The 27,316-nt window shown below is 48.1% G+C and overlaps 2 protein-coding genes across 8 annotated transcripts; both read right to left on the bottom strand.

Annotated features, from left to right (window-relative positions):
* Window positions 1-531: 531 nt before the first annotated feature.
* mpz (myelin protein zero) lies at window positions 532-8,192 on the bottom strand. Of its 3 annotated transcripts, none has more exons than XM_061294903.1 (6): window positions 7,994-8,192; window positions 7,037-7,203; window positions 6,498-6,711; window positions 5,989-6,118; window positions 5,315-5,357; window positions 532-3,281 (listed from the first exon to the last, which is right to left on the bottom strand). In XM_061294903.1, exons 1-6 carry the CDS (start codon window positions 8,037-8,039, stop codon window positions 3,201-3,203), a joined length of 681 nt encoding a protein of 226 aa, XP_061150887.1. In that variant the 5' UTR covers window positions 8,040-8,192; the 3' UTR covers window positions 532-3,200. The 3 variants fall into 3 exon arrangements, with proteins under 3 accessions (XP_061150887.1, XP_061150889.1, XP_061150888.1); XM_061294905.1 differs by having other exon boundaries at window positions 532-2,762; XM_061294904.1 differs by having other exon boundaries at window positions 3,144-3,528.
* An 801-nt stretch (window positions 8,193-8,993) lies between these two features.
* lig1 (ligase I, DNA, ATP-dependent) lies at window positions 8,994-26,924 on the bottom strand. Of its 5 annotated transcripts, XR_009717570.1 has the most exons (29): window positions 26,755-26,924; window positions 26,303-26,371; window positions 25,724-26,013; window positions 24,965-25,108; window positions 24,560-24,733; window positions 24,383-24,491; window positions 24,231-24,311; window positions 24,094-24,171; window positions 23,646-23,704; window positions 23,313-23,426; window positions 23,077-23,243; window positions 22,641-22,717; window positions 22,459-22,550; window positions 21,004-21,103; window positions 20,669-20,754; window positions 20,230-20,345; window positions 18,359-18,454; window positions 16,702-16,812; window positions 15,142-15,213; window positions 14,198-14,342; window positions 14,051-14,133; window positions 13,796-13,948; window positions 13,678-13,731; window positions 12,759-12,902; window positions 12,318-12,410; window positions 10,612-10,727; window positions 10,203-10,498; window positions 10,048-10,139; window positions 8,994-9,685 (listed from the first exon to the last, which is right to left on the bottom strand). XR_009717570.1 is itself a non-coding variant. In XM_061294900.1 (26 exons), exons 1-26 carry the CDS (start codon window positions 26,769-26,771, stop codon window positions 10,653-10,655), a joined length of 2,799 nt encoding a protein of 932 aa, XP_061150884.1. In that variant the 5' UTR covers window positions 26,772-26,924; the 3' UTR covers window positions 10,550-10,652. The 5 variants fall into 5 exon arrangements, 3 of the variants coding, with proteins under 3 accessions (XP_061150884.1, XP_061150885.1, XP_061150886.1); XR_009717569.1 differs by having other exon boundaries at window positions 8,994-10,139; XM_061294900.1 differs by lacking the exons at window positions 8,994-9,685; window positions 10,048-10,139; window positions 10,203-10,498 and having other exon boundaries at window positions 10,550-10,727.
* Window positions 26,925-27,316: the final 392 nt, after the last annotated feature.

The following is a 27,316-nucleotide window of genomic DNA, read 5'->3' as shown; positions in this document are numbered from 1 at the left end:
TATGAAGGCGAAACGGTCAGTCTGTGTGCTGACCCCCCTCACCTCACCCTACCCGACCTGCTTACAACACTAAATGAAAACCTAACCTAATTTCAAAACGGGCTGTGGTTTTGTAGGTCGCACAAAGCGGATATATCTGGTTACCGCGAGGTAAAAAAATCCAGTCAGGTGGGCGGGTTCATCTGCTATTAGCGTTAGCATATTGGGAGCATACGCCGGCGGGCCCACAGGACAGATGTCGCCGGTGATCCTGCCATATTTTCACACTGCCTGTCAACGTGACTTTTCGGGCTTCTTGCCTTCTGTTGCTTCGTCTGCACTTCGGCGGGCAGATGAGTCACTTTATTAGAAACGTCTGCGCTATCTACAATGTGTTGACACATGCATGAAAGACAAGTCCAACTTGTGTAAAACAACAGCGCTTTGCTATGCAGTTTTCTCACTTAAAGCTAATGCTAATTAGTGTCTGTGTTGCAATTCAGAATTTGGGAATTCTTACCTGGACTGTGCCATTCAGGAAGGCAAACAAGATGGGCTTAAATGTTTTATTCACGTTCTTTTTACAACATATTACACGTTCAATTAGAGCGACAACAAGCGTTAAATTAAATAAAGTGTAAAAAAACAACAACAGCTTGAGATGAAGCTCCAGTCAATTCAAACGCAGTAATGTTACATTGCTCCTAATACGGCTCATAAAACATACAAGGCCTTTTTAATAAGATTATAAGCATTCCCAATCATTTTCAAAGGGAACATTCAAGTCTCAGCCATCCCCAAGCTTGACGTCTGCCGATCGGCCGCTTGGCTCGCTGTTTGGTTTTGGGAGGACGGGGGAGCACCTTTGAAGACCACCTTCAACCGAGACTTGGCCAAGACTGCGCATCCGCCCCCATAGCGTTCTCATGCTAAAATTGTTGCTTTGATACTTAGAGAACTGGGTTTCACCAAGTCGCCTCGTTGGGCTTCAGAACAGGACACAACTTTTCACATTCTCACCAACAACCACATTTACTGATCGGTCGACACAAACATCACTTGATATGTTCCTGAAGGGGCCGCCGACTCTCCCTTTCCTTTTTCTGCTATTCATGGCAGGCGGTGCCTGCCCAAAGTTGCCGAGGAAATGGCGCTCTGAGCTTGACTGAGCTGTTAAAAAGTAGAATCGGGTGCCACGAGTCGTGGGAATCCAATCAAATCTCAACGCGGCCTCTAACAAGTTCACGTTTTCAAAAAGAGATATGCTTGTCCTTCACAAAATTGTCCTATTACGAATCATTTTAGACGCAGAAACACGAGTCGTACCAGGATTCGCCTGCCGAAGGATACGGAGTCAAACCGAACAAGACTTCTTGGTGAAAATGCGGCTTTGCACACGCAACCTGCCTTTGCCAGTCGGGGGCAGAGGTGCGCGTCTTGGCATTTGGACAAAAGACGAGGGAGGGTGCGGGGGAAAAAAAGAGCGGGAAAGGCGAGGACCACATGGCTTCCTACGCCCCGAGGGAGCGAAGGGAGGGAGGGAAGGCGGGCTTCTTTGAAGGGCAAGCGAAGGGAGGCGAAGGAGGACGGGAGCCGCAAGTCCGATAAGACCAGGCTTAATGAGCGTAGTGGATTGTGCGCGGCCGCCGGACGTCAAGCGGAAGGAGATAAAAGCCAAAGACGCAATGAGGACACGAGGAAAGGAGGGATGGCAGCGAGATGTTTGGCGAAGGGAAAAATGGTTCTATCTTAAGGAGGTCCCGTCCGCCGCCCGCCCTCCGGCCTCTTGACATCATCCTCGCTCGTCGGTCGCCGGCCTGCCAGGCGAAGCGGCCGACGCTAAATCATACCCGCCCGCCACCACCCAACACCGACCCGCTAACTCCTCCGAGAAATGCGCAGCTGTTACGAGTGCAGATGGCCAGAAATAGACGCCATTAAGCGCCATCAAGGGCCAGAGAAGGGCAACGTAGCGCCCCCTAACCCTAGACAACGGTATTTTTCTTTTAATTTGGCTGTATTTTTCTCACAAAAATGTCTTGTTTAATATAATAGTTGTCAGATACTTTCTGCAAAATTAGGACTATTTGAGGATTCTGTTTTTTCAACAAAAACACCCCCGCCGCAATCCAAGTTGTCATCAGGCTAATCATTGATAAGGTCACTTGGTTTTTGCTAAATTATCTTATTATAATTAGGAATTTCCCCACCAAAAATACAATTTAATTCCTGTAAACTTTTAATCCAAAAATATTGAACATTTCTTCTAGAAATAAATATGAATCTAGTCTGATTTTTCTTTGATAAATGAAATTATTTCCCCTCAAATGATGACCCACCCGAATTATACGACGACAAATTGATGTTAAAAAGGACAAGAATGATATCACTGTCGACGCTGCCCTGAGCTGGGTCACATGCTTGACGCCAGATTGAGTCATAAAAAAAAAAAAATGGTTCAGGAGACTCCGGTCGGCCCGAGGGGCGTCTGGCGGGATCCTGTGGCGCCGGTTATGAGCGTCGTTAGGCCTTAAACACTTTTTTTACGCGTCGCCCGGTGAGTGCATAAAGGGACTCCGGTGAGAAAATTATTTGACACGACCGCTGACGGCGGGGGGGGACGCAGGAGGGGGGCCTGGAGGTGCGTCTATTCCTCTTATAGACTGCCTTAAAGGAGAAGAGATAATGGGAAGTAATGACGACTAAGGGAAAAAGAGGAGGGGGGGGTGCGTCGGGCAGACTAGAGAGGTGGAGGAGGCGTCACGGAGGAGTCAGACCTTTATCTAAGAAGAGAAGAAGAAGAAGGGCGGGGTGAGAGAGAGAGTGAGAGAGAGGAGACAGTGGTTAGAGGATGATTTTGAAATATTTGCAAAAGGGAGGGTGCAGAATGCAGGATAATGCTCATGGGGGGGGGGGTTGGGGGGCAGCGTCAAAACAAGGCTGCTGGGACGACCACAAGTCACAGTTGCCCACGCACCCCCCACCCCATCCCCGCCCCTTTAGCGGAGGGCGAGCTGCCGGGCGAGCCGTGAAAGGAGGCCGGGCGCTTTGGAGGCGCCGCCCGGGCCTTCCTGGCCGTTCTTGCGGGTCAGCTCCAGATCGATGGTCATCAGCACCCGGCCGGCGGCGTCCTCCACTGCCGCCGCGTCCCTTCCGCCACCCGCCCCCCGCCCGGGCCGGAGCAGCCGCCCAAAGAGTGCGCCCCAGCCCCGCCCCGTATCCTATTTGCGCTCCTTGCGGGACTCCTGCTTCTTCTTCTCCGAGGCCTTCTGCTTGGCGGGGTCGGCCGCTGGCGCAGGGGCCTGTGGGTGAGCAGGGACAGAGAGGGGGGAGGGGGCAGAACGGGGGTGGAGAGTCACTCGAGGAGGAAAGGAGTGCCAGGGGGAAGGGGGGCATGGGCGGGGAGGGGAGCACTTTTAGAGGGATGAGTGACACTGCGGTGAAGGGGAGAGAAAAAACATTATAAACAAGAAGAGAGGAAGAGAGGTGAGAAAGAGAAACGTCCTTTTAAGTGCGGGGGGAGAGAGTGAGGGGGGGTGGTGTCCACAGCTGGAGGGGCGAGGGGGGGGGGACAAAAGAGGTAACCATGCATTAGGTGGGCTCCACACACCTGTGCAACAATTCATTAACCACACGCGCACACACACACATGCACAATAAAACGATTCATGCAAGGCTGCAATTTTTGGGGGGTGCCGGTTGTTGACTTTGGTGTCGTGCTTTCAGACGCGCCATGTCAAAACGCCGGAATGTGCAAATGCCGTTGTGAAGCTTTCTCACTGTGAGCACTTTGAAAGAAGAGACCACCAAGAGAATTTAAAACACAAGCATCGCACCCAGGTGGTCTCTCATCAACCGCACGCTGAGCACTTCTAATTTGACTCTGATCATCAGCGCAAAGACCAAGAAGAGGAAGAGGAGGATGTGTGTGCTGTCGCATCCGGAACGGCCGTCCGTCCGTCCAGAGCTTTCTGGCCCCTCCCACCCTCCCTCCAGGCTAAAATGGACGACGACAGGGAAGAGGGGAGAGGATCTAAGGCTCAGGGAGGAGGGAGACGAAGAGTGAGGTCGAGTGATTTCCTGTCCGAGCGCATCACATGACCCTGAAGGAGAAAAGAAGTAGGGGGAGGGATGGGCAGATGGTCCTCCAGGCCTGCGGAGGGAGTCAAAGGTGAAGAGGGAGGAAGAGGGAGGAAGAGGAGCTCCAATCGATACAAAGCGCCTGCCGCAATTATCATTCCACAACTCAGTGTGTAAGCGTGTGCGTGTGCCTGTGGGAGACTGCATGTGCGCATGTGAATGCGGGCTCGTGTGTGTGTTTATGTGTGAATGTATGTACGTATGTGTGTGTATGTGTGCAATGGCATGTGTCTGCGCTTGTCACAGGGTGCCGTGCGTGTGTGTGTGTGTGTGTGCGTGCTTGCATATATGAATAAATAACTAAATAAAACAGGAAGGATGACATGCGTGACAGCGTCGTCACGGCAACCAAGCAAAGACCACATTGCCCTGTCTGTACTTGCACACACACACACAGTGAGTGCCCTGTGGCACTGGAGAGTAACCTGACAATCATCAGCAAAAAGAAGTAAAAAAGAAGAAGATGGTGAAAATGGGGGGCACAGGGGAGGCTACGGGGTTCTTGAGCGACGAAAATGAAGAGGCGGCTTGGTGCCCCCTGTAGGCGAGAAGCATCATAACAAGAAGGACTTTGTTTTGCTTTGTTGGTTGCGAGGAGCATTCCCGAAAGGTGGCCAAGGGCTCGTCTGGCACGCTGCCACGCTCCAAATCGCCAAACGTTTCCGCATAATGTCGCAATGCTCAAAATCAAGAAAGATCTTTCAAGAAAGTCACAGGACTCAAAATCCATCAGGTTGCTTTTTGTTTTGTACAACGTTCAAAATCACTTGAGCCACATGAGGCCAGGCAATATATCAATCGGGTTCTTTGTGTAATATACTGCTGAAAAGCGATGGGTGACGTGTCCCTAAGGCCCAAAATCAATAATGGCAAATCAACAGGGATCTTTTCAGAATGTCACCACACCAAAAACAAATATTCTTCTTCTTTTTTTTTTTTTTTTTATAGAATCATAACACTCAAAATCAATCGGGTTCATAATGTGATGACACTTGAAACCGTTCAGCTTCATTTCATATTGTTAATGTGCACAAAATCAATGGACTTGATAATGCCACCTCAGTCAAACTCAATGAGGGTATTTTCAAAATAAGAGAGATGCTCGCTCGCTCGTTTTATTTTGAGTGGCGGCGTGCGATTGGGCGAGGGGCAGGAAGAGGAGGAGCCAGAGAAGAAAAAAAAAAGGTCAACTTGCCTGTCTCTGCTGTGATCCCTCCTTCTTTTTCTTGCCGTGTTTGCTGGAGGACAAAAGACAAAAACAAATAGAAGTCAGGATGTCTTCCTGGCTCTGCCGCGCAAATCTACTGGCGGGATGACGGACACGCCGCCATCGCACCCTTACGCTGGATTATCCGGCGGATTACACGCACATAAAGATTACAATCAGGATAAAACAATTGACGTGCGTGCAGGGGCGGCGCTAAGGGCTTGGCAATGTGGGGGGGCTGGCTTTGTTTTGAAGCGTCTCCAAATTAATGAGATACGGTCAAGGTACTCAAAACAAATCAATTTCTTGCTGTGACATCACTCCAAGACAGGAAAAATTGGAAAAACTTTGTTGCATACACCCTGGAGCTTTCAGCCCAGATAGACAGACACTCAGAGGAAGTGGGCTTCTATTGATAGTGTCACCAGACTCAAAATCAGGACCATTCTTGTCATGACACCACCATGAAAAAAGATAAGAATCAGTTTGAAAATAAGGTTGACGTCCTTTAAAGCCAAGAGGCAAAAAGAACAGTCCTAGCTAGCTAGGCTAGCGCCGACTAGGCCAGGCAGGTGTCGGTGCCGGGCAGGGGTTCGGGCTTGGGGCGCAGCCCAAGGCAGCCGGCTGGCAGCTGCAGCGCTGGCTTGGGGCCCCGCACTGACCTGACGTTGAGGCTGAAGACGCGGCGCGCCACCAGGAAGCGCATCAGGTAGTAGATGACCACAATCAGGAGCAGCAGGCCCAGGACGGCGCCCACGATGGAACCCGTGATCACGCCCGCCTGGATGGGCACTGCGATACCATAAAACAAAGTCACCACGATAGAACAACCACACTAACAAGTGAATAAAAATGTGACGGTAGAACCTTTGACACTTAAAAAAGTGACATTAACAATAGACGGTAGAAAAGTTACAATGAGAAGTGGAAGTAAATTGGTGAAAAAAAAGTGAAGGTAAATCAAAGAGTTGCAAACTTGTGGTGGAGAAGAGAAGAAGGTCAACAGCTAAAGCAAACGATAAGAATCTTGGCGAGGAGTCATGCATTATTCATGCGGCACTTAATGGATCAATGACGACAGCACACCGCGCTAGTCGTCAGCCGCAATTTTTTTTTAAAAATCAATTCTACAATAAAAATGCAAATATACAATTTTTCCAAATGTCCTGACCTTTCTCAAAGACCAGCAGGCGCACGCTGGAGGGCCGTCCGCCGATGTCGGGCGGGTTCTTGGCGTCGCAGGTGAAGGTCCCGTTGTCGCTGAACTCCAAATTCTTGAGCACGATGGAGCCGTCGCGGCGGCTTGGGTCCCCCACAAACTCCAGCCGGTCCCTGAAGGGACCCTTGTTGTCCACGTAGGCCATCCCGCCCGTGTAGTGGAAGATCTGAAAATGGGCGTCTCACTTAGGGACACTCGCTGCTGCCAGCTCAACATCCTTCCAGAAACCAAATGACGCCTCATTCAAAATTGCACCGCCAAAGGAGAAGAAACATGAACGAAGGCAGGGAGATCATTTGAAAAGAGGATGGCTTGGGGGGGACATGAAAACCCAGATTAGAGGAGCGACGCGAGAGGGGGATAAGTGGATGATGGCAAAATAAAAAAAAGGTTACCTGCTAAAGCAGGCAAAGTACAAACGTGTTGCTCTCGTACATCATAAGTGACACCTTCAAGTTTATCAGCACGTCTGTACGTGAATTTGCATTTACCGAGACGCTGTCCCTGGCCCCGTCGGGCCTGTAGGTCCAGGAGAAGGTGACGTCCTCGGAGGTCCAGCGCCAGGAGAAGAAGGAGCAGGAGAGCCGCACCTCGCTGCCCACCAGTGCGTGACGCTCCCAGCCCGTGTAAATCACGATGGCCTGGGACGGCTCGGGCACTGCACGCAGGGAAATTGCAAAAGACATTTTGAGCCGTTCCCACCGGGACGTGCCACTAAATTTCATGGATCTTTCCACTTCTGAACTCGCAGCTTCGCGGGACCTTTATGTGTTTGGAAAACAACATTCTCTAAACGTGGTAGCAGAGCCCCCACAAAAAAATGGAAATATTGTGTGCATGATCATCCCAATCACGCATAATGTGGTGAGAAAATATTGAATGTGTCAGCAGTCGTGTGCGGATGATGATTGATGCTAATTGGCTTTCAGGCCCTAAATCAATATTTGACTGGCTGGGAAAATAGGACGCTGTCAAAATTAAACAACGAGGGCACGGAGTAACGTCTTCATAAAAAACGGAGTCGATGAAACCTCCGCTAAGCCGCTTGGTGCCGAATTAAGAGGGAGACGATCGGTCACATCGGTGCGTCTTGTCATGTTTACCAGTGGGAGGAGCCAGATCATTTGAACATGCACTATGATTATTAGATGATTAGAGCATTGGTGGCGAGCGACCATGCAGCAAACATTCAGTCTCATTCAGAAGGAAAATGCTTGCCTTCCAAATGACAGCAAAAAAAAACCAAAATCTCACATAGGGCTTTTTTTCAAGAACATCAGATTAGAGATTTGAATAAAAATATTAATAGCTCCTTTCATTATTCTTTTCATTGAAAAGAACATTGGTTCACATTAAAATATACAATGCTGACTATTTCAATCATATAAGCTCATAGTTGCTTTTCTATATCAGTGATGTGGGTGAGTTTGTTTTCTGTTTTTTTTTACCTGCGGCCAGGACAAGGAGAGACGCCAGCGCCACCAGGGTCAGCATGATGCCAAGTGTAGACTTCCCACCGACACGGAGGACACAAAAGCGACGGACGGGTCTCGGTGGCGTAAGAGTCCCACTCTGCGGGAGAGTGTGTGAAGGAGAAGACGACGAGCGAGGACGGAGGGAGCCGAGAGGCACTAGCCAGCAACAGGAGGCCTGATGGTGTGAGGAGTCTTTATAGGGGGACACACCCCTGGATCGGGCCAACCTCGGGGATCCTCCTCCCCCTCCCTCAACTTCCAGAGGGCCACGCAGAGTCAAAGAGATGCTGACGTTTTCTTTTCTTTCAACTTTCTTTTTCTTCCTCAAGTGGAAGACAGGAAGTTGGCACTGCGAATACTTCTTTTAAGTACACAAGCCGAGCGTAGAGAATCACAGACCACTTGACACTACCTTGAGCATGCAACTTGGCCAACTTGGACTCCATAGCACCCTAACCCTTAGGCCACCTTGACTGCCATGAATCAACCTTAGACAAAACTGGAAGACATGAACCACTCTGAAGCAACCTAGACTTCCATGGACAATTTGAGACTGCCATGGAGCAGCCTCAGACCAGCCTGTACCCAAGCTTGTCCAAATATTGTATCATGGTTTTGGACTTGGATCATGTTGGGTTTTCATATCACTTGCATTTTTAGCCACAATTGAGCTTCAGTAGTATATTTTGATGGGCGCTAAGGGTGGCGGAAGGACATTTAGGTCCGGGTCACGGCGGTCCAGTCCGCTCAGAAGTCAGAACAAAGGCTGTTAAGTCTTTGGAGTGCCTCCCGCCGGATTCCTACTGATACAATGGAGCCCGAAGGGGACGGGGCCAGGCAGGGCCTGGCCGGGCCCTCAATGGCGCTTTCTCCCACCCAGCAGGATCGCACAAAGATGCGCATTGAGCGCCCCCACGCCGGAACGTGTCGCCGCCGCTAGCCCAGAAAATTGAAGTCAGGACAATAGGAAGCGATAGAAATGAAGGGCAATTCGGCCGGAGAACGTGGGACATCTTGTTGGCGGGTTTCAAAACGCACGTGTTAGTAATGTGAGCACACATGGCAGGGATTGGAAGCAATTTTTGCTCCATTTTCCCAGAGCTGCATGCAATCGTCGGGTTTGCCGTTAGTGGCACTCATTAGTCATGATGTAAACCCAAGGGGCGCATGACGTGAGTGATGATGGTGGGGGACAATGAAGACACGGAGGTCTTGATCATCACGCTGGTCCTGGCACCTCTTTCATGCTCACGGGTCCTGGTGGTGGCCATTTTGTCCACCGGTGACAAATCACCTCTTCTTCTAATAGAGTCTGCTGACGTCAAGTGAACGGACCATCTGCTACGGCACCGGTCAAACTTGAAGCAAAAAAATGTGTCAGGTTGGGGCTGCTCCAAGGGGGACTGTCACGAGCTGCATCGTGTGCAAAACCAAGGCCTCAATGTTCCCTCTGTGATCATTTTACAAGATGGAGTTTGATCCTGGACAAGACAAGAACATCTTGGAGCCACTCCATTGTATAAACGCATGATTTGGGAAAGAAATCACAAGAGAATGTGAACAAATAAATTGGTTCTGGAAAGTCGCAACCTGGCCTCAAATGGATCTTTTTTGCTGTGGGGCAGGCAGGTAGGCAGGCTTCCTGACTTCAATGAGCAAGGCAGCCTGTAAAGTTTAAAAAAACAGAATGAGATCCGAAAGGTTAGTGGCCAACGCCGTGAAGAAAAACACCATTGATATCGAGAAAGCAACAATGGCGGCGTGTGTCCCTCCAGCTCTCTCCCTCACGGCCTGGAATGGCAGCGATGTCACAGCCAGGGCCAGGAGGGAGGGAGGGACGGAGAAAGAGGAGGAGGAAAACAAAGCCTTTGTTGGCCAGGAACGATGGAAGGACGACGAGGCGGAGGAGAACAAAGCCTTTGTTAACGCACTTGACAAAGACACCATTGGGAGGGCAAGACACAGACACCATAACGGACAAAAGTGTTGGGACGACGTCCACCTACAGGAAGTGGACGAGAACGGACCTGAGCTGACCCGACGCGAGCCGAGCAGCTGGTCTTCGGACCAGCGCAATTTAGCGGGCCTTGAATTCAGGTCCAAATCCAGATGCGCTTTTCTGCCAAAATGAAAAGAAAAAATGACAAAGAAGCTCACATTTCAAGGTGACACGTGCAATTACCTGCAGATCCAGGTTCATCTTCATGCAGAGAACTTCCATTTGCGAGTAAAATGAGACGACATCATCATGACAATTCGAGATTTTTCTCTGGAAAAGGCTTTCCCGCAGCAACTTTGACTGCGCTGGAGCAGTTTAGGCCGATAACGCGGCGACTTTGAGCACACCTCATTCCATATTTGCATTTTCAATATTTTCTGCTCTGCTGCCTGCTTGATTCCCATTCAGCGGCAACAACAGCCACCGAGGGGAGGGGAGGGAAGGGAGGAGGACATTTTGGAATTTCAGTCACAAGCGCACTGACGGACGAACGGATGGACACAAACCATGCACACGCACACATGCACAAGTCAGGATGTGTAGAACAAGCTTTTATTTCTATTCAAGTTGTCAAAAATACATTTATATTTACATTCAGGCTGATCCCAACGACCCATGGGTATTGTGACCTGGTCAATAGTATTCCTCCAAGTCGCCTTTGTCTCCCTGATTCTGGATCTGTTGCTGCTTCTTGTACAGGTCGGCGATCTTTAGGGAGGATGAGGAGCATAAATGCAATCTCCTTGAAAATCAATAACTTTCTTCCTGACATAAAACTTGAGCGCTGAAAGAAAAGCTAATCAAGTCCGCCGTTGCCTTCGGGGAAAATGTGAAATCAAAACCTCTGGATTTTTTATTTTTTTTAAAACATCATTAAATGCTTCGTCAATCTGTCGCCCGATCTATCCTAATCAAGTCTACTGTTGCCTTTGGGGAGAGTATTCAGTTGCAAAACGAGCAAGGTAAATCAAGTGTTGCATTTACAGACATTCTGAAATCACAACAGTGTGAGACCTTGTCTCGTGCAGCCACCAAGAGATTGTTCCAAATGTTTATCATTCGTGTGGCTACGTGTTGCCTTCAGGAACAGACTGAAATCACAGTGGCCCTCAAATCCTAATTTCTTCTGCCGCTCAACTCGTCCAAGAGTCACGCTGCCTTCAATGACAATGTGAAATAACGCCACCTTTCCTACACAAAAGCGTTCAAACTTTTCATTAAATCACCATCCATCTGCGTCAAGTTGAGAGTTGCCTTCAGGGACAGCCTGAAATCACAGCTCTGCTCACACAACTGAGTGATTGTTCCAAATGCCACGGCCGGAATGGCCGATCTATCCTAATCAAGTCGTGGCCTTCAGCGACAGTTTGAAATCAAAGAATTGTCCAAAAAAGAAAAAAAATCTATCACTCCATCTCAAGTCAAGCGAAGAAAATAAAATTGGCCATCCATCCATATATCCTCAACCTACTCTCATCGGGTCCTCGAGTTGCCTTCAGAGACTGTCTGAAATGGCAGCTTTTGCTCACACAACAATCAAGAGATTGTTGCAAATGTTCTCTTGGAGTTTTGGCCTTTTCGCGTTGCCTTCAGGGAAGTTTCATAATCAGGTTTTGAATCGGTGATTCTATCTATTCAATTTCATGATGCCTTCAAGGAACGTCTGAAATCACAGTCTCCCATACACAACTACCAATTAATTGTGCCGATGATGAATTTCTCTTCATCCATCGTATTAAGTCATGTTGCCTTCAGGGCCAGTCTGAAAGCAGTGACCTCGAATCTATCTATGGCTTGATCAAGCCTTGAGATGCCTTCAAGGAACAGGGCGCAATCAGTTGTCCCTCCACCACAAGCAAAGGATTCTTCCAAATGCTTTTAAAAGTTGATTTCAAATTGATTATCGATCCAAATCTCTTGAGATCAGCGAGGTGGCCCTAAACGCAGGCGCCCCCTAGAGGCTAGGAAATGAAACTCATACGCCCACTGACTATATGAGTGCGTGGTGCTGTGTAGGTTGGACTGTGCGCCTTGTTCACACTTTCTGAATTTAGTGAGGGCGCCGTACTCATTCCAGCATGCTTGTGGTGCACTTTATTAGGCAGGCAGGCTGGCAGGCGGGCGGGCGGCAGCAGTAAAGGTGACGTTATACAACCCGTAGTAAAGCCGCCTGCCTCGCCCTTGTACTTGCTTTCAACCTTGACGTTGAAAGAAGCTTAACAGATCGGATCTTTGGCACAAAACAAAAACACTTTGCTGGGCTTTCAAAGGCCACGCCGCGTCGCACCACCGTCTCACCTGAGCTCCGCTGGTGGCGTCTTCGGGCTTCTTGTCATCTCGCACGCGAAGGAATCGAGGGAAACGCAGGGAGATTCCCTTCTCTGGATCCACCTGGAGAACAGAAGAAATGGAAATAAGGAAAGGAAAGGAAAGGAAAGGAAACGAAAGGAAAGGAAAGGAGGGAGGAAGATGGGGAAACAGGAGGACGGAAGAAGACAAGGGCCGAAGGAAAACAAAGAATGACAAGGAAGGAAGGAAGGAAGGAAGGAAGGAAGGAAGGAAGGAAGGAAGGAAGGAAGGAAGGAAGGAAGGAAGGAAGGAAGGAAGGAAGGAAGGAAGGAAGGAAGGAAGGAAGGAAGGAAGGAAGGAAGGAAGGAAGGAAGGAAGGAAGGAAGGAAGGAAATGAAATGAAATGAGGTGATGACGATGAAGAAGCGTTTCCTCAACGGGTGAACTGACCATTCCCATGGCAGCCTTGTAGACGGGCGACAGCGACAGGTCGGCACACTTCACCTCCCAGACCTGCATCGCGTCCAGCCACACATCTGGCTCGGCCGATTGGTCCACGCGGTAGTAGGGGCGGGGCTTGGCCAGGATGTGTTCCTGGTGGGAAACGAGAGTAGAGTCTTGCTAAGGAAAGACTCGTTTGCAGCTTTCTTACAAAATGGCTGACTTCCAGTTGCGGGTTCAACAGCATCGGTGAAGCTTTTTCCCGCTCGAGTGCAAACTCCACAAGCTGTCAGATATAAATCTTTTGATGTCGGTGCAGCAAAACTATAAATATACGTATGTAACTTTGTCGACTGTACGACAAATAAACACTTATTTGCTGAGAACGCAGAGAATTGCGTTGCTGTGTGTTGTTGGCATTCCATGCGCAGTGGCTTCGCCGCTGATGTGCGAAGGCGACCAATCACACGAGCGCCGGCCGGGCTCCCATCAGCCTTCTTTAATCCGCCATCCATCACGCTCGCAAGGAGCGCTTGATTACAAAGCAGCGCGGTGGGAGCTGATGGAGCGAGGGTGGGGACGTGGGACTGCCCCCCCTCTCCTCTCCTCCTGCGCAATCAGCGTGATTGTACACCAGAAATATCTTACAGTGCCGCTTTCCAAACTGTACTTGCTTAAAGTAGGAGGTGATTCGATGCGTTTTGGAAAATCAGCGGTCAATCCAATTGGCTGGACTTTGAAGTAGGCTCAGCTTCCGCATGGAACAGAGTGAAGCAAAGCTAATTTATCAGCGGGGGGCGGCAGCCCGCTAGAAACACAATCAACGACTCTCAGTCTCAAAGGGAAAGCGTTGGCCGACGCAACTTGACTTCAAGCAAAATCGTTTCGCTACAATTTGCGTAGCCAACGTTCAATTTATTTGCTTTACCTTCAAGAACTTGTGGTGCTGCTCCAGATCTTCGTCCTTGAAGCCGGTCCCAATCTGGAGAAGAGGCGGACAACGTGTGAGAAGCCACCAGCTGAGGTGGGGTGCTAAGCTAGCTCACCTTGCAGACAGACTGGAACTCCTCGTTGTCTTGGTCGTAACAGGCCAGCAGGAAGCCGCCGTACATGCCCGTCCGCTTGCCTTTGCCCAGGTAGGCGCCGATGACGCACAGGTCCACCGTGTCGCCGACGCCCTCCAGGTAGTCCTTCTTCAACTGCGGGGTATAATAACATGATTTGGATACAAGAAATCGTGTCTTGTGCTGGTGGTGGCGATTGGGCTAGAATTTTGCTAGCTTTTGTAGAAGCCTGCTCACCTTGAGCCAGTTACGGGAGCGCTTGGCGATTTCATAGGTAGCGTCCTTCTCCAGAGTCTTCACCATCAGGCCTTCGCACGAGTCTGCGCGCACACAGTTGTCAGGTTTGCGGGCACCAGAGCGACCCACGCGCAAACAAAAGCAAACCTCGGACAGACTGCTCCAGGAACTCGGCGATGGTGTCCGTGTTGTCCGAGTCGATGAATCGGGCGAATAAAAACTCGCCCTCCGCTTGGTCAAAGGACTCTCGCAGTAGCTCCCGACGGCGACGCAGCGGCTGCCGTACCAGGGACTGCGCACGCACGGAAACACAAACACGCGGCGTTAGAAAAGATGGACTGAAAGCTTTCGGGGTTCAAGAGGCTCTAGAGGAACCCATGAATGGAGCGAGGCCATATGCTTTTTGCTAACATGTTATCTTTGCTTGTAAAGGGCCACTGACACGCGCAGCAAGCTGAACACGTAAACTGGAGAGGAAGGAGCGACTGCGAGCAAAGCAGCGGCGCCGACTAATCGCGTGGCGTCAGACAAGTTATAGCTGTGTTAGGCCACGTAATGGCACAAATTAGGCGTCACTGTTTTAATTAGCTCATTTGTTTCGCTCCACTTGTGGGGAGTTGGGGGAACACAATTGTGCTGATTTGCATTTTGCCGCCAACAACTTTAGGGAATCTGCTGGCCTGTTGTGTTTTATTTGGAGGGAGGCATAAACACACAGGTTATGTCACACAATCTCATTCCCCGACACACACACACAGGCGGGCACACTGCTGGAATTGCAATGAGCACGGGCATCATTATCTGCTTACAGCCCCCAGCAGCATCGTCGTCATTGGCATTCAGGGACAACGACACTGTGGAGGGACGACAGGCTCGCAAAACACACAAATTGGTAAACACACACAAAAGCCATCATCCACTACAAAGAAGGAAACATACAACATAAACAATTCTAATGCTAATGGAGTTGAAGTTAGTCCTGAAGTAATTTGGGTTAAAAAATAAATAACTAAGCGCTCCAGTTTAACGCAACATCCCTTGCTTGTCTTTTTTGGTGCGACGACCGGAAGGCGGCGCATTGTCACGATTACCTCTCCATTCAGGTAGAGGAGATCAAAGGCGTACACGCACACTTGGACTTTGATGTCGGCGGCATCCACGTCCTGCAGCAACAGACGCAAACACACACAGGGACACACACACAGCTGATTGAGTTTGTTTCCTGGAACAAAAAGACATGCAAATAGCTCGAGTCGTGACGCTCGTCTTAGTCACAAACTAAATTGTCTAACCTTGGCACTCCAAAAGAGAACGGTTACAGTTCATTCTAAATTTATTCCCGTCAAGTTGGCATCACTTCAGAGCCACTAATTTAACATTAACAGAGACAAAGCGACGAGGTGCTAATCGTCACATTAGATGTGCAAAAAAAAAAAAAAAAAACATTTTTCGACATTAAAGGTATCAAATAATTTCACAGAAATCTGTGGAATATTCATTTCCACCGGGGAAGTGCGTTTATATATCTATATATATATTTTTTCTTCTGAGTCTAGAGGGCAGCTGACAGGTCGGCTGGGCATACACTCTGTTCTCGTCTTTCCAAGTGGTGTGGGAGTGCCCATGCGGAACCTTTTGACAGTTGTAACAACCTAGCTCGGCGCTAACCGCGAGCTTTACTCGGCAGGCAAACGGCACCGGCGCCATCTGTATGTGAAAGACGTGACTGCACCGGTGCATAAAAATGCCATCTCGAGTAATGGTGAGTCTACGGAGGAGGCTGAGAGTAAAAGCACAACGGCAACGTTCATCTTGACGTTCTACTATTAGCGCCAGCGCCTCATCCTTCCTGGCCTGATCTTCATTTGCGCCCGTGTCAGAGCTGAGGAACGAGAGGCGAGAGAGAGAGAGAGAGGACAGAAGATGCTTTCCTCCGTCGCCGTCATGTGATTTGTGTAGCGTACGAACGCCATTATTCTGATCAAAAGTGAGAAAAAGCCTGGCTGACATTTGCAATCACACAAAGGCTCTCCCTCCGCCATCTCATCTTCACCCCGCCTTCTCTTCCGTCCATTTGACGGCAACTTATCAATCTCCTCCTCTTGCGACTGGATCGCCTCACTCCATCACGCCGTCCTCCTCCACCTTTTCCTGTTCTTTATCGTCCAACTACTTTTTCAACAGAAAAATGATCGGGTGTGTGGATTGCTTGATGATTATTTCTATTACGGTTGTTGTTTTTTGCCGTTCACAATTGTTTTTGTTTCTAAGTATAGAAGTTGAGTTTTTTTGAACATGCAAAAAAACAATAAAAAATTGAAATAAATGTTGCTCTTGCAATGCACTTGTATATTAATGAATACTGCAATTTTCTCGATGTAACATGAGTCCATGATTGTGTATTACGCTAGAAACACGGAGTGTTGATGCTTTATGATTCTCACCATTAGACGCGTTTTGCCGCCATTTTGTGACATCTACACGCAATTACAAACTCCCATTTTGCGGAGGTCAATTATTCGCATATTTTTGCAACTAGCAATAAGCAACTATTTGAATTCCTATGTCATTGACACGTCAGTCATGTTTAATGGGCGTGAAGAATAACGGGAACCCCGCCACACTTTGATTCAGGCTCCTCTTATTCCTACCTTCCTCTTGCGTGTGGTGAGGACCTGGAATGGCTGGATCTGTTTCTTCTCGTGGTCCCAAGCCACCGCCTCTGCGTCAAGCACGCAGGAGACCACCGAGTCTTTCTTCACCTGCGGAGGAACGTCGTCAATAAAAATAAAAGCACAGTCCAAGATGCTGATGCTAAGTCTTTATATCTACTCACAATCATGTCATGTTTTTTGGGGAAGCAACAGATTTAAATTGAGCCAGTAAACCCTTTTCAATTTTAACAGACAAATAGAAAGAAATTTGTTTTGCCGGTCTGCAACAGGCTCAAAGTGTGCTACCATAGCGATCACTCAAGAACTTCAATGAATCTTTAATGACGTACTCTAAGTGTTGAATCTGTGATTTATTACAGAGCTTCTAATGAATTTGATTTTTTTCTATCTTTAATCTCACCACTAATTAAAATGGGAGACAACTTCAAGAGGGAGGCCTTGAAAGAAGTTTACTGAAAGTTGGACCTGTCGGAATTACCCTTGGCTAGCAGCCTCACTTACGACATCCATTGTGCTGTCGCGTCTCCGTGACAACCCCGTGCTAATTTCCCCGTGATTGACTGACTGGTGACACCCCAAACATAGCGAGGCACAAAAACAGCCGCAATGCATTCAACGCCGTCGGCGTTAAGCGAACGGTCGGTAGACTGAGGTGGGACATTGATAAAAACAAAGTCAGAGAGGGACGAGAAGAAAGCCAAACATCCGGCGGCCGAAGAGTCGGTCAGGGTGCACCGAGAAGGAAAATGAAGAAGCTGCGCAAAGGCGATAAACAGACGTCGACAGCCCCAAAACACAAAAAAGTGAGAAGGCAGAGAAAAAAAAAAAAAGGTGTAGAAGAAATGTGCTGGGATAGAGTGAAGGTACCAGAGGCGAAAATGAAAAAAGGTGACAAGAATGTATCAAAGCCCCCTCCACGTGCACGTACGCACGCGCGCACGCACTCCCCACCAAAATGGATGAGAGGCACGACACGGGGGAGCTTTCATTAAAAAGTCACAAAGAGACGAGATAGGACCGACACCGTGGCAGGTTTGCAGGGAGGATGAAAGAAAGTGCTGCAAGGCTGTCAAAGCTGCACCAATCTGCACGTTGGCGACTACGGCTGCCCGGGGCGGGGGCATCGACCGCAAAAACAGCGCCATGTCATTTTTGATTATCGCCAATGAATATTTGCTCATTTGTGCTCCTTCTGTTTTATACACAAACGTCACTTGGCTAGGCGGCACAACAAACAACCAACCTCTACTGAGCAAGGCAATGTTGCGAGTGAGGCGATTAAATATTTGAACGCAATTAAAGCACGGGCCCGCAGACCGACATTTCAATAACAGCCACGCGCCAACGAGCGTCAATGAGAACGCCTCTAATAAAGCCGTGTAGGCTCATTTGCTATTTAATTGCAGCTCTTGACGAGACGGAGGGGGTTGCGCTCTCACTCTTGGTTAACCTCGGGGCGACTCCTGGAGCTGCTCTGGCCCGTCTTGAAATTGCCAGCTTAAACGAGTCTCCACGTCGAAGCGTGCGGCGCAAAGTAGCAGCTACAGACCCAGCCAAACAGCTGACAAGGGAGAGATTTAGGTGGAGGTAGAGCTCATTTCGTTTTTAAATACCTCAACATAGCGTAACTCACCTTGGGGATACGAGAGATGATGTCAGGGTACTTGCTGGTGTTGTCTTCCTGGTTGCGGCTGAATATGCGAACCTCGCCACTCTCCAGGACGTGAATCTGTCGGGCCAATATCAAAACATCTGCAGTCAAACAGTCAGAGAATGATCGGGATCCAGATATGAGCCCTCCACTGAGGCTTAATTATGGCCGTGACGTATAGGAAACCATCCAGTATTCTATCAATTATTTGGATCTTGTCGTATTAAACTGAATAACAAGTACATGTGTGGCGCAGGTACTTGGTCTTGCTTGAAAAGGTGGAGCCTGGCCCAGTGAGTGATGTGGGTGGCGAAAAATTAGAGTTTTGTTGCTCAGGGGTTAGGCTTGTCTGCGTGTTGAATTTCTCCATGCGAGACGTGTGCTAATCGAACAATCGCGTTCAAATAGAAATGTAACTTCCTGGCACAGCTTCTCATTTTAGCAAACATTTTGTGATAGTTTAATCAGATCTTTCCTTAATTTGCACTCGCATAATTCATGTCGGGCCGTCGTTGCTCATGTGGTGTCGTGCTTATGTGCCACTCCGAACAGATGCACCCCACGCGTCAAACTGCCACTTAGAACAAAACGGCAACGGTCGACGTAACAGATGGAAACATCGCAGACATTTCAAGCGGCCTCGTCCAAAAGAGGCTTCAGCTCATTTGCCGGCTTTAGGCCGTCTGTTTTTCTCGTTCCCCTGTGCCGAGAGAAGAGCCTAATTGCTGCGCGATTTAACGGTTTCTATTTGTCGGGCATCGGCGGCGCCAACGAATGATCTGCTCAAGAGGCGTGCAAGTTGAAACAATCTGGAGCTGCTGCGGCGACCGAGCGCTCTACCGCGGTTCCGAGTGGCCGCTCCGACGAATGCAAAGAGCCCACACGGTACCATCAGAGAGAGGCAAAATTCGATGTCTTTTCAACATGCTACTACGTGAGGTACAAATGAAACAAATGAAATTAACTCATTACAATTACAAGTTATTTACGAAGAAAATGAGAATGTATTGATTAAAAAAAAACAAAAAAAACAATAGGTCAAAAGGTGCGCACGTATTATTGGCATTGCAGGCCGTTTCTTCCAAAAGAATCATCTGTGCGAGCTTAAAAAAAAAAACACATCACGGGTGGATCGCGCACATCATTCGTCCAGACAGACGCGTTCGTCAACAGTGAGCGCCGGCCGGCGCTACACGTGTCCACTCGGCATCTCAATTACTGCCCCTTTCTCCTCGCGCGCTTATCAATGAACGTCCACTTTGACGAATGAACCCACCAAATATGCACTCAATCACTCACTGGGCTACTGTTGTTATTCACCACGCACACGCGCATGCACACACACTCACACTGAGTGACGGAATGCGGTGTATCGTGAGTCCTCCTGCTGGCCGCTGCGTGTAGTGCAGAATACACTGAGCCGCCTTGTTCTTTGGACAGAGCCAAGTTGAAAAGCTCTCATTAGGCGTGACCGTCCGGAATGAACGCCGCAAGCTGGATTGGTTTTGCATTACAATCCGCGTCTCTCGATGCGGACACCTCCTGCTGTGTCTTGCATGTTTGCTTCTTTCCCTCTTATGCGTCTCTCTCACCTCTTTTTTCTTTGACACACACACAGGCACGCGCACACACGCATCCCCCGGAAAAAAAATCCTCCTCTTCATCATCATCCTGCCTTTAGAAGCTTGGCGCTTTCTCTGCCAGCAGGCCCAAGGGAATGGCAGCGCTAATGTTTATCTTAAAAGAATAGGTGCACGCATTGGGGAGAGGAACACCCCACTCTGGTGAACACAGAAACGAGTGTGTACATGTGTGTATGTCCAACACTTGCCAACCACACAAACGTAACTCACCTGTGCACGCTCGCCATCGTATTTGTACTCGCAGGTGAACGCGGCCTCGTCGAAGCGTTTCATCACCTCCCCGACTCCCTTAGTGGGGTGTGCCAGCATTGGCCTCAGGGGTACGCCTGCCAAGGCAGGAAAGAAGGGGGTAAAAAAGGACAAAAATTCATCTTTGAAGGACTCATGGAAATGAGCAAAGTAACATTCAAATGGCCTCTTTAAGACAAAATGGTAGTTTTTGAGCAAGTTTTTTTGGGGGGTCGTCCACTCACTTTGAATGACCGCAAAATGACCCTAAAATGGCTGTTTCACACGATCAATAGGTAGCACTTACAGGTCCTTTTACTTATCGGATTGCGTAATCTGGAATAATTGTTTATCATTGTCAAATGGCCTCCAGCAAACAGATCAATGAACACTCTGGGCAGCCTCCAGATTGGTGGCTTACCTGGGGTGAGCTTGCAGTGATTGGGAAGCTGGTCGATGCCTTCTCGAAGGAGGACGGGGAGAAGGATGTCGTAGTTGGGCATCTCGCTGTACGCGGGGAAGAAGAAGAAGAAAAAGGTGCACCTTGATTAGGAGGCTGAAGAACACGCCATAAACTATCAGTGTGTTAAACTAGCTGTTGTTTCACACTTTAGAGACTACTGATCCTTTTTTTTTTTTTTTAAAGATATTGGGCTCCTTTTATTCAAGAAAAAAAAGTTGTTTGTCAATTAAAAAAAAAATGATTTTTTTAACTTTACATTCTCAAGAACCACAAACATTAGCAGCTGTCTTTACCAGTAAGTCTGCTTGAGAATGAGAGACTTCTCTTCGATCCAAGCCCGCCTGCTCTCCGTGGTCATCCCTTTGCCGACGTCCATCACGGCTGGGGACGTGCCTGGAACAAAACACATTGCCTGGCATCCATTTTCTGAGCAAACAGGCTCATTATGAGGTGGCTGATCGTATCACATGCAACGGCAGCCATTTTATGATGAACCCGGTTGTGTTTACGAAAAACTGCAGGGTCTATTTGGGATGTCACAGGCCACCTCGCAATGATAAAGCAAGCATGTACGGGAAACGGGCAAAAGTCTTGGGACACCAATGAGTCCCAAGTCATTAAAATAAGATCAGTCACTATAGTGGGCAATAACTTAAAAAAAGATATATATACACTGGCCAAGTGTATTTTTTTAGCTTGTTTCATTCAAACGTTCAGCATATTCTAGATGCTACAGCACCCCTAGTGGGACGGGGGTGGAAGAGCGCCAGCTGCAATAAGACCACTCCAGAGCATATTGCATCACGAGGGGGATGCGGCGCTCTCACGGTAGCCTGTCTGATGAGATAAAATTTCAGATGGAAAATAAACAAATAAATACCAAATATGAAGCTCAACATTTCCGACGCGGGCTGCAGATCAATGCAAATTTACCCACTGAGCCTGGGGTCTAATTGGCTCTTATTAAAGTGCTGGCAAATGAGCTCTGAATGCTAATTTACTTGGCGTAAAATAAGTTAATTGGTTCTGTGTGTGTGTGTGTGTGTGTGTGTGTGTGTGTGTGTGTGTGTGCGCGTGTGTGTTTGTGTGTGTGCGATAGCATCTGGTGAGAAGATGAAACCCGTCAGGAACGTCAGCAACGAATTAAAAAAAAAAAAAAGGTGGGGGGTGGGTGATTCCTAATCATCAAGTGTTTTGGGAACTTGGAAGCAGAAATGGGCTGTTTTCAAATTCTTCAGTGACTCCTGTAAAGGATATTTAAACATCTTTAATGAGCGTTCTATAAATAAAATATGGCCCCTATCCGACCTCATAGGTTGCATTATTTAAATGGTGCACGGGTAGTGCAATTTGCAAGAGAGAGAGGGGGGGAAAAAAAGTGCATGAAGTGAAGTGGGGCAGCCGAGAAGAAAATGGAACTTGTGTTTCATCCGACGATAAGGGGGACGACTCTCCGGATGATTGACTTCTCCAAAAAGGCGTTCTGACATCACACTTTTTGATGGAGAAATTCTTACACAGGCTTAGTTGACGAAAAAGCGAAATATGTCTAGTAAAGTGGAAAGCAGGAAGTAAAAAAACAACAGTTTCTTCCTGATGCATCAGCCTCGATGTGAAAGATGCACACGTCAGTCACTACAGTGGACACAGACGTTTTCTTTCTATTCGCATGATGTCGAGACTGCGCATCAGTCACGAGAGCGGACGACTATTTAAAAAACAAACAAAAGACGGGCAAGCAAACTTACCTTTCTGGGGTGTGGTGAGGCACACGGCTTGACTCAGCGCAGACAGGACGCTCTGCTCGGCCAGTCCGATCCGCAGCTTGCCGGCGAGCGACCTGTCAATCAATCAATCAATCAATCAATCAATAGCGGCCGGTCAGGATTTGGCAAATCGAGCCGGGCTCAAACGGAGACGCCAGCGTTACCTTACGATGTAGCGGGCCTCAGAGAAGCGGCAGGCCACAAAGAGTCCTTTGATAATGTCGATCTTCTTATTCATGGCCTGCGGCAGCAGAGGGATGGGACTTTGAGATTCAGCAAAGACGTCGGGTCAAAGGAAAGGAACAAACTCGGCCGAAAAGATGAGGGCGCTTGTTGCCAGAGGCTGCGTTTAGCTAGTGAAAACTGGTTGGCGCGCGAGACTTGATGTCAAACGTTGCTCATTCAAAGAAACTCTTTTCTGCCCTCGTGGCCGACGGACGGGAAACTGACATTCCGCGGACCGCTCAAAAGTGGCATTTTCAAAAGATGCTCACTCCAGTGACTCAAGTGCAAGTAACCCATGCGTACAGAAGAAAAGCTGTCAAGTCTACTAGCGCGTAGTATTTGTTGGGTAAAGCTAAGCTAGCTGTGGCATCTGACCGAGTTGCCGCTCATGCTTGCAATCTCCTTGAGCTTCTTGAAGACGCCGCCGGCCGTCAGGCTGGCCGGCCTGAACATGGTGCGCTGGTTACTTCGGGAGCTCTCGGCCACAAGACCAAGGTCGCCGCGCTCCTGGGCCTCCGCTTTGATCTTGTCCAGTTGTCGTCCTAGCATCCGCAGAGAAGTGCCGGCCGGCTCAATAACGGTCACTGAAAGTGTGCGTGTGTGTGTGTTACCTGTGGCTTGCGCAACAGCTTTCATCAGCACCGTCTCCCCGATGCCAAGCTCCATGCCAAGGTAGGCGGGGCCCAACTGGTTCAGGCACAAGTACACACAGCACAGCAAGTCATCTACACAAACACACACAGAGGGGAAAAGTTAGGATACACCTGCTTGCTATGGAAGCTGTAAATTGTTGCTTGTGGATGATGTATGTGCAGCGCAGATGAATTTCAGTGTGACGATTTCGCCCACACACAAGCACACAAATCCAAACATACATTCATCAGCCCGCGCTGCGCGAGTAGTGGCGGGCCCGTCGCCAGCGCCACAACAGAGCTGGCGCTTACCTGGAGACAGCAGAAGCACAGAGCGGAACAGGTTGGCCAGAGTCTCGATGTTCCTCAGTCTGGGTAGAAGAAAAGAGGAAAAGAAAAAAAAAAAAAAACACCTTTGAGGCTTCAATGATAGCGAGGCGGCTAACGAGATTTGCTCGTCTGCGGCGGTTTTAAGTCCCGCGTGGAAAGCGGTCAAAACGTCCTTGTCTGTGAACGCGCTTTGAAACGCGTTGAAAGGCAGCAGCCGCCACTTACAAATCCTCTTCAATGGACCCTTTTTTTTTTTTTACAACGGCCACACATTTCAATCGCTCCATTTTAAAACACATGCTAGCAAAGCTCGAGTTAACCCAAATAGTCAACTTCCTCTTTGCTGGGTTGTCACCCAAAAGGTTCACGTGAGGTATTTAGCGCATATTTATGTGTCCGTATACTTTCGGTCAGCGGGTGGCGCTCCCACCTGCCAGAGTCCTCCTCGATTTTCTCAAAAGTGCGAGCCACCGCCAGGTAAGGCACTCTGGGGGAAGACCAGAGCGCACTTGAAAACACACACAATTTACAGAGTTCAGGAGGGGAATGGTGGCGGAAAAGACCAACTTTTGTCCCTCCTTCCAGCAGGCGTGCTCCAACGGGTGGTAGTTGGCCCTGGACGGGTTGTAGTCCGTTTCTGTCGACTCGCTGTCGGCATGAAAAACAATTGACGTCGGAAAATCCACCTTCCTGCTCGATGTCAATTTCAGTCTGCGCACCTTTTGGCGTCTTTGCCGTTTTTCCCCAGGGAGGAAATCATCACGGTCGCCGTCATCGCCTTCTTCTCTGCACTCTTCTTCGGGGTCTTGGCCGCAGCCTTTCTGGGAGCTAAAAATAAGCGCGGTAGTTATACAACACGCCAACGTTATCTGAAAGGCATTTTTGTGCAGACTGACCAAAGAAGCTGCTGACTGGCGCTTTCTCAGCTTCCTCTTTTGTGACCTCGTCTTTCTTCTGCTCCTCTCTATTGACCTTTTTGTCCACCTCCTCTGCCGTCTCGACGTCTTTGTCCGGCGTCCTCACCTGCTCCACCGCCGCCTTCTCATCTCTTTCTTCCTCGGCAACCTCATCTGCGCACAAAGCGAGGCCGCACTGTGTTGTTGAGCGAGCGAGGGCATTGCACTAGACTTCAGAGGATCTTGTGAGACCTTTGCATTGACCTTTTTTTTTTTTATAACCGATAATGACATTCAAACAAAGTGGCCTCCACTTAAACTTGCAATACATATACAATGACAGCAGGTGGCGATATTGAAAATACTTGCACATTGACGCTATTACAGCCGTTGCCAAAAACTCACCCGTGTTGTCACCGTCGTCTCCGTCCACGCGAGCTCGTTTGTTCTGCTGCCTCTCCACGACAGCGTCAGTCTTTACGCTGGCAGTCTCGTCCTCTTTTAGACTGTCGCTGTCATCCAGTTTCCTCTTGGGGAACATCTTCCTGGCTGTAGATGCCATACAGATTTATAATTAAAAAAGAAATAATAAAAAATATGTATGATGGATGCAAACCAAAAACATGTTTTATGTAATTCAATAGAGAAAGATTATTAAAACACTAAACAAAATACATTTTGTTCATACAACACAAAATGTAGCCAACGAGAGCTTCCTATAGATTCATTTCGTCTTTGACATTAAAGCCTCATTAAAGAAAAGCAATTCCTGCTTGAATGGCGACAACGTGGCGATAATGATTATGCTGCGCGCCACATGGCGGGCATCAAAGGGGGAAAAAAAAACAATTTCAGCGTGTCATTAAAAATACAACGCGCTCCACTTAGGATGCCTTAACGATTCTGCTTTATGTGATGATGGGAGGCCAAAAACAACAAAAAAAACAACAGCATTTCTTTCGAGTAATACGTTTGCGAAAACTCTCAGTGATATCATCATCCCCATCACCACCTTAACAAGCACAAGCTTTTTTTAATGTCCTAAACAAAATCACTGGCCACCAGGATTTCCATTTAAACTGTCAGATTTTAATTGTTCCAGCGCCAACATGCTAACAGAATGATATTTTTATTTTATTTTAAGCAGCTCTGACTTTTTCTTACCCGTCTTGCGCATGTTGGTGCCTCCAGAAGACGAGGTGGAGTTGGGGGTGCTCGGGGATGTGGCGGGCGTGGCAGGCGTGGTGGGCGTGGCGGGGGCCGGCGGAGGAGACATGGGTGTTGGCTCTGCCTTGAGGAGATGGTCTTTGACTTGTTTGGCAGTGTTCACTTCTTCTTTGTCATCATCATCATCATCGCTGTCCAGAATTCGCCGGCTGCGTTTGGCAACCTTCTTGATCGGCGAGTCATCCTGGAGGACCGCGTTTTGGGCCTTGAGTGGGCTTTTGACAGGCCTGATGGATACCAAGCACATTTTCTTTTTTTTAGAGGGGGGGGGGGGTGTAAATATTGAAAATTCATCTTAAAACACATTTCCATTCTTTAACCTCCGACTCGGCATGAAACTCGGCATTATTATATTTCATTTATTGTTTTAACTGTCTATATTGATATTATTGTTGTTTTTACTTTATGTGCAGCACTATGTAGGTGGCTGTGGTTGTTTTTAAATAAAGTTAAATGGTCTTATAATTTCGGTACTAAACTTGACTGATTTACGTTGGAACAATTACAAAGTCTTACTTTTTCACTTGCTCGTTTCTGGCTGTCTTCTGAACATCCTTGTCCTTTCCCTTGGGCTGGAAAAAAGATCTAGAAGAAAAAAGTCAAGACCATTTTGTATGTATGAATGGTCTTTTATTTCCAGCAACTAATACACACATAATTTGCGTTTAATGAGCTCTCTCTCTATCCAGATGAAGGTTGGCCCACACACGTCACCGCGCTTCCGCGTTCGTTATGTGACGTCACAGTAAAACAACAGGCGGAGCTAGCTTGATGTTACTACTCCACTAAATATTGAATTTACCACAATATATTTACCTCCAGCTAGATAAAATGGCACGTTATGTGTCACTCAAGCGGCCTAGTTATTGGTGATTCCAAAAGTGAGGCAAAAAGAAGCAACTCAACTGCTCTCCCCAGATAAACAAGCTAGCAGCACTCAAAGCGAACATTTCAGCAGCCCTACTTACGCGATACTGCGCTGCATGTTGTCGACAAAACTCTTCCTATATGCGTCGAATAAACAAGTCAAATATTTATTTTATTTAAAAAATCTTCAAAAATAAGTCCCAAGTGAAGACTCAGATTAGCGCGCTGCAGATGACAATCAAATAGACTCGCGCCAAAAACGCTTCTTCCGACAAAGATCGCCTATGACAAAGAAGAGTTGCCTGAGGGGCAGGAAATCCGTGAACGCTGGAAAACTTTTTGGTTTTAAATAATCGCCAATATTCTAGTAAAAATATGATTATTTAATTGTTTCTTTAATTTTATATTTTGTGTGAGTATAATTAAAAACAAGATTCAAATAACCCAAACCAAAGGTAATTTGTAAATGTTGAAGTTTTGTTAAACATTCAACATTATGTCTTGAACTTCAATTATTTTGTATTAGTTCATTAAAAAAAAAGGGACTGCTTCACAACGTCAATAAAACGAATCAAGGTCTTCAGTGGGTACATTTAATTTAGCACAACAAAATACACAAGCACACACATCCACGCACACACATTTAAGCGTGCCACATTGTTA

This window comes from Syngnathus typhle, linkage group LG13 (assembly GCF_033458585.1).
Source record: "Syngnathus typhle isolate RoL2023-S1 ecotype Sweden linkage group LG13, RoL_Styp_1.0, whole genome shotgun sequence".
Taxonomy (NCBI): domain Eukaryota; kingdom Metazoa; phylum Chordata; class Actinopteri; order Syngnathiformes; family Syngnathidae; genus Syngnathus; species Syngnathus typhle.
The sequence above is the reverse complement of the archived record's forward strand: the minus strand, read 5'-3'. Positions and strand labels throughout refer to the sequence as shown.